Source organism: Triplophysa dalaica, chromosome 13, assembly GCF_015846415.1.
Source record: "Triplophysa dalaica isolate WHDGS20190420 chromosome 13, ASM1584641v1, whole genome shotgun sequence".
Lineage (NCBI taxonomy): Eukaryota > Metazoa > Chordata > Actinopteri > Cypriniformes > Nemacheilidae > Triplophysa > Triplophysa dalaica.
The window spans coordinates 10,445,779-10,457,877 of NC_079554.1; the positions used below are offsets into that span (position 1 = coordinate 10,445,779).

At 39.2% G+C, this 12,099-nt stretch overlaps 1 protein-coding gene across 1 annotated transcript in view; it reads left to right on the plus strand.

Moving 5' to 3' along the window:
- Positions 1-341: 341 nt before the first annotated feature.
- Positions 342-12,099, plus strand: part of nudt14 (nudix (nucleoside diphosphate linked moiety X)-type motif 14) — a 36,947-nt gene continuing 25,189 nt past the window's right edge. Inside the window, exons 1-2 of the mRNA XM_056765210.1 lie at positions 342-426; positions 927-1,062. Of these exons, the coding sequence (XP_056621188.1) occupies positions 982-1,062 (81 nt within the window). The 5' untranslated portion in view covers positions 342-426; positions 927-981. The remainder of the gene's footprint in view (positions 427-926; positions 1,063-12,099) is intronic.

The following is a 12,099-nucleotide window of genomic DNA, read 5'->3' on the forward strand; positions in this document are numbered from 1 at the left end:
GTCAGATAAGAAACCTGCACCCATCATGACACAAAAACATTCTTAAAACATCTACTTCAAATGCAACATTCTGTTTCTTCAACACTTCATTCAAACCACATGTTTAGACTTACGGGTTTAACCAATGCTGCTAGGCTATCCGATAACCAGACATAAGAATGGAGTTTTTGTGAGGTCAAAATAACTAAATGTATGAGATAACTATTTTCAAACGATAGCATCCTTAATTGGTGAAACAGACATTAGTGTGCTGCATTTTGACGTCACAAAGTTCGATATTTATTTTAGCACGTTCTGTATGTCCATCTAAAAAGTGAATAGCTTTCCTGTAGCTCAGTGGTAAGAGCATTGCGTTAACAACGCAGGTTGTGGGTTCGATCCCAGGGGATTGCAAATACCTATGTAAAATGTATAGGATAAAGCAATGTAAGTCGCTTTGGATAAAAGCGTCTGCCAAATGCCTAAATGTAATGTAATAGCTATTTTGCAATTTATAAGATGTTAAACAATTCTGTATGTAATGTTTGGGTTTGACTACATAATCTAGCATTGTATGTAATGTATTAAATGCGTGAAGTGATTTCAAGAAAGATAAACGGATTAAACTTCGATTAAATTTGGCGGTTTATTCAACGCCTCGAGGGCTGCTCAGGTAAACTTGAAGCAATGCCTGCACGAGGCAAACACACCTGCATTCGCGCGTCAAGCGCGCGCGCGGTAAATCTGGATAATAGGAGTGAGTCGGGTGTTATTTAACCTGAAAAAGTAAATGAATTACATCATCTCCCCATTACCACCATTCACTAACAAAGACGTTGATGCTCCCTATATGGTCCTCTCTGTTGAGCTTTCACTACAACAACGCAAAACGGTTTTATTCTGCCCTTCGCAGGCTTCCGTAGACGTTTCCTCTCATTCTCCCATAGTCTGCCGCTGTTCCATCTGCTGTGAGAAGTACCCGTGGGCAGCTATATCAAAGCCATGGAGCAGATCAATAATATTCAGGTCGTTCCTTGCACCAACTCGAATTATCTGAGACCGTTTAGGGTGCATTATAACCAGGTGAGTCGCTATAGTTTACTTGTATTATCTGTCAATGATACGGTCACACACCTCATCATTTCGCTGTCAGCAGCCCAACCCCCATTCATTCTGTCATTGCTTTCACCGACCAATATTGCGTCTCATATTTCAATATGAGCTCAGTAAGTATGCATACAGTAGCACCAAACGACGTATTTCAAAGACATTTGTGCTGAAATCGTGTATTTTGATTTTAGCTTTAAAACGCTAATAAGCTACTACGGGAAAGCATCCACTTTGCCTCAAGCACATGCGTTATAACAGCACAGCTGGCTCAGAATTAACAGCATGATGCTGTCAATATTGTACGGAGTAATAAAACGCTCTTTTGTCTGAAACTATGAGGAAAGGGACTGCACATATGCGTAATGTCTATATGCACTGCAGTTCAGATTGCCTACAGGTATGATTCACATTTTGAGCTGTTTGTTAATAATTCTCTTGGCATTTCCCCCCTCATTTCAATGTAACTGCTGAGAGGTTGCAAATATGTCCACACATCCATTTTCTTTCCCAGTTTACGTCATTTTTCCTTCTGTTGTGCTGGCATGATTGAAATCCCTTTGTTTTCTTCCAGGGCACCTGTATGTGTTTCCTCTTTGATTGTTTTCCTCAAGCTGTTCATTGCACTTAGGGCATTTTTCAGAATGTAGTAGTACTTCCTTTTGCTTTAGTTTACAAGCAATCCCCCAGTCTACCTTACTGAGGCGTCTTACTTAGTCATCCACATCCGCTGCTCTGTGCGGGCATGGATGGAATGCACTGTGCATTCTGCCCAGATGCTCATGGGATTCTCACTAAGTACCATATTGTACGGGTAAGGGATTTCACGGTGTGTCCCATTTCACAACACCCTTGATAAAACACAACCTTAATCATGTTGCCTCGTTATTTATTCAGGCTAGTGGGAAAAAAATATAAAAAATTTAACACGATACCTAAATTGGAATGACTACTTCTTTATTATTAAATATGACTACAGGGACTTTGTGATGTTTACCAGGCTCATTTGAACATTTTAGTTTTTTGTTAGGAATATAACACAGGTCCATTAGATAGAAAATGGTTTAAACTAGTTTTTCTATATATATATATATATATATATATATATATATATATATATATATATATATATATATATATATGTACATGTATCATGATAATAATTACAAATAGTTGGTAGTTCTGTTCAGGCAAGTTGAAAAGAATCATTTGGCCCCACTTTTCCATTATGAATGATCATAAGAGGTCTTAAATGCTTAAAAGTGGTGCTGTTAAGTGCAGGTAAAAAAACACCCGACACCTTTCCAGGTAAACAGAAGATAAGTGGAATCTTTTCACCCACACCTCAAGCTCTGCTTCCCTGAAAGAAATCTGATTTTTGAGCCACAGCCGCATCACTGAGTCACAGCACTTTGCCACCCACACAGTCATGCCAGGACCGTGGAGCATTAGATGGCTACTGCCAAACCATTCTGTCATCAAATACCGCCACCCAATATACACCTCTTACCTGGACACCACCTCTTTTGTATCTTCACCACCAGACTCTGGTCCTTTAACACATTATTTCAAAATGTCCCTGCCTGATCAGACAAAACATGGCACATGCTAAGACTTAAAGACATTTATTCACCCTCATGTTGTTCCAAACATGTATATACAGTAATATGACACATTCTTATGTCAAACTAATACGATATTTTGAGATGTCTTGTGGTTTTGTGTCCAACGGAAGTCAATGCTGTCCCATTGGGGGTCTCCAGTGGATTAAGCCTTAATTAATTAGTAAAGTGGTCGGATAATGAAAATTAACCTGCGTTGGCTCCTGGTGTTGTTCTCTAATCACTCGGATCCCGTGAACCAGCAGCTGAGCCAATATGGTCAACTGCTCCAGCTGCCAAGCTACTGCTTTAGCAGCAGGGGTTTTGGCTATGGAAAGGGGGTATCAAAGGAGAGTGTATTGGGGAGAGGAGGGGTGTTGGATTAAAGCAGGGGTTGGTGGGCAGACAACAGTGTACACTGGGTGGGGAAGAACAGATGAGGAACAATAGGGGCAGGGACGCTGGACTGAGCAGAAGGGCGAGGAGGCCATGGGAAACGTGTGGCGGCCATCGCCCCAGCACCAGGCCACTGTGCGCGCTCAATAGACACAGGAAATAGGATTTACGTGAGGCAGATGTGCGCGATAGAGAAGAGAGGTAATGAATGCATTGGAGTCCAATGAGCAAGAAAAGGTGAGAGTCGCCAATGTGCGCTTCCCATGAAAGCCTCTAAACCTCGGTGTAGATCACCTCTCTTCAGAAAGCTATACAGAGACAGTCTAAAACAATGAGAACACATGGAGATGAGAAAGAAAGGCTCTTGAGCCTAAAGTAGTCTTTGTCGGCCTTTCATCTTGGTAAGTGTGCCACAATATAGCCTTTTATTTAGCGACTGTTTCCAATCCCACAAATCAAATGATGAAAACACTGTCATTTTCCCAATAAGCTTGTGTGGCCCTTCATAACTGCTGACATCCTCTCTTACAGATGTCTGTTTTGTATGGTGAGAATCTGGAAGAGACTGCCCAAAAAACATTTTCTCACTGCATGGCATAGTCTCATTTTGCGGCAGGAGGTTTTCAGACCCATACACGGCATTGTATTTGTGTCCCTTAGATCATTTTCCTGTGAGATTGTGAATTGTGTGTTGGAACAATGATGAGTGGAACTTTGAAAAGTTCATAAATCATTTACAGTTTTAAGATTATAAAGCACAGTGCTGTCGTGTTTTAACTGTTAATGTTTTCTGATGTATGATGTTTTTTAACTGTTATCGTTTTCTGATGTATGATTTTTCCCTAGTGAAAGCAGTGTTGTTAGAAATAAAATGTAAGTTTAGAAAGGCCTGTGATGTATTACACAGCCATATCACGAGTGTGTTGTGCCATCCATCAGCTGACTGTGTAGTGTTGTCACGGTACCAACATTTGAGTATTCGGTACCAATACCAGTAAAATTCCACGGTTCTCGGTACCAATTTTGGTACCAAAGCAAAACACCAGTACATGCTAATTGAATTTTTTTATTAATAAAGCTCATTGTTAATATACATGTATAAAAAGCAATTCCAAGTTAATTGTTGCTGAAACTGTTGTGTGCTCACTGCTGATGCTGATGAACATCCTCCTCAGTCTGCTTCTGTATAAGACGAATAGAATAAACTTCAGTAAGTCAACTGACTGAACAAACTTGCATATGCAATATTAAAACAAACCTCAGTTAGTTTAATGCATTTATACAAGTAATAAAAGCATTAAATGGTTAATAAGGACACTTAACTGGATTAGCATTGGCGCTAACAAATTAACACGCAAACAGGGACGTTTATTTTATTGTAACCTTTAGGGCTGCAACAACGAATCGATAAAATCGATAAAAATCGATTAGTAAAAAAGTTGTCAACGAATTTCATTATCGATTCGTTGTGTCGCGCGATGCGGAGACGTTTGGTTATTAAAAAAAAAACTTTATTTGAGCGCGGAGCGAGGTAAACACACTCGGTCTCTCTCGCGCACTGATGCTAGCAGAGTTCGGCGCCTCATATACAGGGCGGAGCAAAAATTAAAAAACGAGCGGAGGAAAGATACATGACGGAGGCAGAGAAATCCCCGCGACCCAAGTCATCATAGGTGCGGGAGCATTTCACACTAAATAAACAGAAAAACTGTTAACTACAGAATATGCAAACGCGACATGGCGGGAGCAACGCGGCAATGATCCAGCACCTGAAACTCAAACATGTTTGAGTCTGTGATGAGGAGGAAGGGAGTTCAAAAGCAGGTTAAGTCACTACAGAATCCTACTTTTGTTCCGTTTCGAAGTGAAGAACGTAATGTCCCTGGTGCGGATGTTTACTCGTTATCCAGATTGACAAGCATCACAAGTTAGCATTAGCTCGTTAATAACAGTATAATCAGGGGTGGTGTAAGACTAAAAACTTTGCGCTTTGCATTGTAAGACTAAAAACACGTTTTTATTCACTCGCCTTTTTTGGACCATTCATTTATCAATCTGTTGTCATGTATAGCTACACTGCAAAACTTCCTTAGTAATTTTGTCTAATTTCCAGTCCAAATATCTAAAAAATCTTAAATCAAGATTACTAGACAAGAAAATTAATTGATGCTTAAAACTTCTGTTTGAAATGATATCTCATTAAGATTATTTTTGTACCCCATTGGCAGATAATTTTTCTTGCTTTAAGCAAACAATCACTTAATTTGACGTGTTTTTTCAGAAAACAAGACATAATTTCTTATGCTTTTTCATGTGTCTAGTACATGTTTCTTGATATAAGATTTTTTTTTAAATTTGGACTGACAACGGGACAAAACTACTAAATTAGAAAAGCAATTTTTGCAGTGTATAGGCTATTCTGTGCTTTCTCCCATATAGGTTGTTATTGACAAATATATTTGTGTGTGTTGTACTTTTTAATTTAATTTTAAAGTTCTTTTATAGCTCTTGGTCATCTTAAGCTTTGTTAAAATGTGGTGTATAAATGAAGCTTGCACTTACTACAATGATGGTAGTAATTGAATGAATAAGCTTCAAGTGAATTTGAGAGAGAGTGTGTGTGTGTGTCAGTGTTTGTCAGTGTGTGCGTCTGCAAAAGTGTGTGCGTTTGCGAGTGTGTGCATCTGCGAGTGTCTGTCTGCAGTGTAGTGTAGAGAACAAGTTCTTACATTCAAACAAATCCTGTTAAGTTTTCTGATTTGTATTGTTCTTTAGTTTTTATAAATTATTTATTGTTCTGGCAGCTCAGGTGGCACTTTTATTTTAAAAAAGTCTATATATTTGGCAGATGTAAAGCATACATGTGTATGTTTTTTATGTTAGTCCATTTTTGTTTGATTTTATTATTTTTATAACAGCTCAGGGATGTTCAAGGAGTAACATGCTTGTGCACTTTCTAAAGATTTTAGTTCTGTTTTTGAATAAAGGGTTGGAAATTATTGCTTTTCTTGTGGTTTTTTTTTATCCGATTCATCGATTAATCGAAAAAATTATTTACAGATTAATCGATTATTAAAATAATCGTTAGTTGCAGCCCTAGTAACCTTTAACTTAACATATGATACAACATTCATAATGCAAACGCTAACAGAATTTGAAACTTTCCGCTTGAACTTGTTCAAATAAATCCGGATGTTTCCACCTTTCACCACAAAACTCTGTTTGTTTTCTTTGTGATATGACTTTAATCTGAAGTATTTCTCTGCGCATCTCTTGTGGACGGACTCTCGCTTATCCACTCATCACATCTTATTACCTCTATAAAAAGTTTCAGACTGACAACCTGTCAGACAAAGCATCAGTACCAGGTTGACCCGGTACGTTGGTGCTACCGGGTCTTAGGAAATGAGGTACCGGCAACTTTTTTATTTTTAAATACCGACTTGGTCCCGAAGTACCGGGACTTTTGACAAATCCATGAATGTGTAATTGAGGACCTTTATTTGGCTCCAGAACAGTAGGCAGTTTCTGTAAAGGCAGCAGGAACTTGTAGCCTGAGGCTCACTGGCACTACTTAAGCCCAGCGTGAGACCCTGGGGGGCGGGGGTACGTGAGGGGGTAATTTAGGGAGGTAAACTCACACCTGTGGGTTGCAGGAGCAGAAGGAGAGTGGGGTCGATGAGGGGTGGAGGGAGCGGAGAAAGCAGATGGAGACACAGAGGTTGAGCTCCCCCTGTTTTCCAACTCTTTCATTCCTACCCCTGTTCTCTGAAGCGCATGAGCAGGAATGAGAAGCAACACAAAGACTTTTCAATTGGGTTAAAGTGGCTGACACGTCTGCCCTCTCCTTACATGTTGAAATTTTAATAGGCAAAAGATGAGCAAACCATGACTGTAGAAACACAGAGATACAGTTCTACCGAATACACGTACAAGAAAACAAATGAAGTTTTAGGAAACTACCCATATATTTATTATATGCTTGTGTTGACACGTGTTTTCCCTGGTAGTCCCCATGGTTGTTTGGAGAATCAGCATGTGTTCTTGTAAAAGATGGGGTTACGATGTTTACCCAGAAATTTTGTTTTGTTTTGGTGATTGGTGGGCTCAGAAACTGAGGTGACTTTTCGATGTAACAACGTTTTAGTGTTTATTTTGGAGATCTGGATTGTTATTGCAGGGGTATGGTTGAGGACTCAATTAACCTTTGTAAGTCAAGATGGGGTAACTGTGCTATTTTGAGCACTGACAGTAAAAATATGTGGAATGACATTCAATGATTAATCGCATCCAAATAAAATGTTGTGCTTACATAAATTTTGTCTCTGCAATGTGCATATTTATTTTGTATTTATAAACACATTTACTTACACGAGTGTATATATAAGTATTTATATATAATTTAAATAAACTATAAACATTTATCAATTTTTATATTTTTCTTAAATATATACAGGTTTGTGTATGTGTTTATAAATACAAAATGAATATGCATTCTGCACAGACTGTTATAAAAACACAAACATTTTTTCTGGATGTAATTAATCACGATTAATCGTTGAACAGCCCTAGATGATAAAAAGTAAAAATATTAAGGGAAAAGATGCATGATTTATAAGTAATATTGTAATTAATATCTGTACACAAATACGTCCTATAAAAGTCATAGAGTGCCCACTATAAATATCAGTAGGATCTGGCACATGATAGCCTGGTGGGGATGGTGTGTGATAAGGGTTTTAAATCTTGGGAAGTCGAACAGCACATAGTGGGAATTAAAGGCCTTGATTGTAAATGGCAGCGTGACTGCGATTGAATTCTCAGCAGCTGTCAGGGTCACGGCAATATAAACTGAAAGCTGATGATAATTAGACTTTAAGCATGCAAAAGAACAAGGCCTGTCGCTCCATCCCTCTTCATTCATAAGCCTTTATTGCAAATACGACCGAGGGGGCACAATAATTTCAAGGCCCTGCATCTTCTTGCACTCCCTGTAATCTGTGTTGTAATCCATGTCTCTCGTGATTCCCAGGGTCCCAAAAGGCTTTTCTTGTTGACCTAGAGATTGGCCCTGATAATGAGGCACCCCCACCATCTGTGTGCATGGACAGGGACCCAGCACACACTCGGCCGCAGTGAATAGTCCTGTAGGGGGCAAACCACTTAGGGCTTAAAATGAGTTTGGGTTATGTGTTATATATATTTTTTTTTTTTTTTTAAGTTGTAATATATTTTTCATTTACTTTTTAACCAAAAAGTTTACAGATTGCCGCTTTAAAGCCAAGTTTTTGGTGATTTGGATTAGGACTGTTCAATTAATCGAAAATAATCATAATCAGTCAATTTTGGCCAGAAAAACAAAATAATCAAGGTAAAACGATTATTATGGCTTAGACTAATTTTGGACTGTGCTGCACAGACGTGCTCCGAAAGAATTGCGAATTTCGTTGTTGTTCAAGAGTTATGAGGTCGCAAACTTTTCAAAGTTGACCAAAAAATGTATTTGAGGCTGTATCTCGGCCGATATATTGGAACGAGACTTTGTACGCTTCATTGACACTTAGGACTGGGGGTCCATGGCAAAATGGGGAACAGTGCCACCAATGGGTCGAGTATTTGAAAAATGATTATATTTGGTCGTAACCTTTGAAATGTTTTTGAAAGGTGTCTACGAATTCCTTGTTTTCTTATAGAGTCTGCGCTTTGTGTTGCCTGTTCAATGTGAATCACTACTCACACTATTTATACTTGTAGAATATTTGTAGAATAGTGCATAAGTGCTCGATTTGGGATGCACCTTGCGTCTCATAATAAAGTAACTTTAATGAACATGACATGTGTTGCATTAATATAGGAAATGTGTGGCGTGACTTTATGCTCACTTAAGTTACTTGTTTTTCATGTAAATTAAACTTCTGTTATTTTTGGTCTGTACTGCACATACTTTGAATGACTCGTGTGGCTACTTGCAGCTCTAACAGATGTACTCAGGATCTCTTACACTTTGTGCTAGCTCAGTGGCGCGTTCTGCTGAACCACAAGCCTTCTGTCTCAGAGGTTGCGTGTTCGAATTCCACCTAGTGACTTTGTTCTACAGGTGGATGAAGTCACCAATTTGATTTCATTCTCACCTACTGTTCATAACCTATTTGTTTCTCACGTGTGTTTTATTTCCGCTTTGCTTTACTCATGCTGTTCTGTGCTGCTCTTGCTCTGTGCTTCTACAGTGCCCGACAGCAACTGAGTGTGTGGCTGAGTGGTGCAACCTGATGGGCCGGTGTCATCGAGTCTTTGAGGTCTCGGGTTCGAATCCAGTGTGTAGCGTGTTGAGTGTTTTTGTGCAGAGTCTGTGCTTCGCTCTTGCCTGTTCTTCCTGAACTGGCCGTTTTTCACGTGCATTCTGTTTATGCCATTTTTGCTCTCTTGGCTCTACGCTACACTTTTGGTGCGCCTTCGGGGGCCTGGCCCCATGGGGCTGCTTGCAGCTCTTGTTAAAAAAATACTTAGTCTTTTTCTTATCCTAGCAAAACATTAATGGAGTCATATGACACCGTTTCATGTTTTCCTGTATCTTTGGTGTGTTACAAGTTGTGCATGCATATATAAGACACGTAAAAGTGCAAAAATTTAAAGGAGAGGTTGTTCGAATGGTTTCACTAGATGTTAAATAAGTCTCTGGGGTTCCACAGAGTGTGTTCGTGAAGTTTTAGCTAAAAAAACACCACAGATCTTTTAATATACCATGCGCTACATTCCCACTTTTGCATGTGAGGAGAAACTCGCTGTTTTGGTGTGTGTCTCTTTAAATGCAAGAGAGCTGCTAGTCTCCGCCCCCTTTTCAGCTGGGACTGTGCAGTAAGCGAACGAGAAACAGCTTTGCCTCGCTCAGTGTGGATGATTTCCATTGAAAACTATATAAATCCATCGCTCTCTTGTCTCCCGTGAGTCTGGGAACATTGTTCTGTGCAGCCAACAACACAACAGTTTGTAAGCTTTGCTACTTTTGCCATGGGGTTGGAACTAGAGGTCGACCGATATGCGTTTTTCAGGCCGATACCGATTATTTCCATGCAAATTAGACCGATAACTGATATTTTGAACCGATATATATATGGTGTAAAAACGTAAATTTATATAGAAATTAAGAACGCATGCTCTGAAACATTTGAAATATTTTTAATTCTGACTGAGAAATCTTAATCATAACACTTATATTAATACTAATAAAAGAAAGAAGGGAGCACCCAGCAGAATTCTGTGAACATTTTGTAAACCACAAGCAACACAGTAAAAAACAACAAGCAACAAATTAAAAAATAAATTGAATGTAACAAATTATATTTATTTATGGAAAAAAATATGTTCTGATGACTTTAACATTGCATACAATACTTTTCAATTAATCATTATGCTAATCATTGGATTAACTAGCACAATTTGAATTTATATATTAAGTGTAAATAATTGAATTGCCTTCATAGCTTTATTGTGTATGTTGTTGAAAAGACCGCAATATTTTCATGAAGCTATAACATGAGCATGAGAGCGCTCTGACTGAAGACCGACGATTCAAGTTCTTTATGCTTTAAAATGTCTTGTATTTTTGAAATGGCGTCATTTTAAGTGACGTGCAAAACGCCAGCTCGATCAATTACAAGAAACGCGTGTGCAGTGTGCTGCTCGCTTGCAGAGCAAATCATTGTTATACTGAGGATGTGAATTATATCTACATGATAATAATGCGTAAATCCCGCGGAACCTGCAGGAAACCCGCAAAGCTGCTCCGAAATTCAGGCACTTATTATATTGAAGTGTTTTGCATCTTCAGTGCAGTGGATTGAGATTAATTTCAACGTCTGATGCTGCTTTACCTCATAGAGCATGAACCCGAAGCAGCGCTTTCGGTGTAACAGTGAAAAAAGACTTTCTGTTCCGCAGCCTCCCGTGTTGATTGGCCGGACTCGTGACTTAGTCCCAACAAATCAGAGGGGCAGTGGGCAGGCATTACTCTAGGCAAACCCCTAGAGTGACGTGTTCCGACTGCTCTCGCTAAATCCTTGGCTGCGTCAGAGCCAAAAAGCGCATTTCAAAATTAAATGACTTTATCGGCAAATCGGCTTTGAAAATGATCGATATCGATTATCGGCTAAATCCTTAATATCGACGCCGATAATCGGCCAATTCGATAATCGGTCGACCACTAGTTGGAACCTCACACATGTGAAAACAACAATGGCAGCGGCGCGATTGGACACGTTCAGAACAAGGGGCAGAAATATTATAATAAGAACGACTATTTACGTCAGTAACAGCATGGTTTCTGAAGCGCTCGTTTTCTCAAAGGCTTGCAGAGATAGGCTCATATAAAAAAAGTTAATGATTTGTCTTTTTTTACACTTTCTGAGTTGGCAGATGCACAAGAAACCCGATTTTAGCATTTAAACATGGAAAAGGTCTGTTTTTCATGAAATGTCCCCTTAAAGTGTCAAACCAAAAGAGATATCATCCAAACCCGCCTAAAATACCTTGTTAAAACACGCTTCCACATTTCTATGTCAATTCATGTGACGCATTGGAGCACACGGCCTAAAACTTATACTCAAAGAAAGAAGGCGTGTCTATTCCCGCTGTAGTGTTGTTATTGCTGCCGCCATGTCGTGGAGACGCTGTGTGTTTCATGAAAAACTACTTAGTTGGGTCTTACAAACGAGGACACAATTCGAAAAATCGGTGATCACGTTTTATTTACAACACTGGTCCAAAACAGCACAACTCCAAACTCCGAGTGTGTGCAGCACATAAACACCCGGTTGCACACAGACATAATAATTTTTATAAATAAAACCTTACCTATCTGTAACGCTCTGCTGGCAAATTCGCTGGCAAAGGAGACATTATCAGCTGCAATATGCTTTGAATGCCGATGATCCGAAAATGGTAAAGGGAGTTATGTTTGCGACACACAACATAACTGTTGCTCCTCTGCGCCCCGCCTTTCTGAAACGCCTCGATTTTT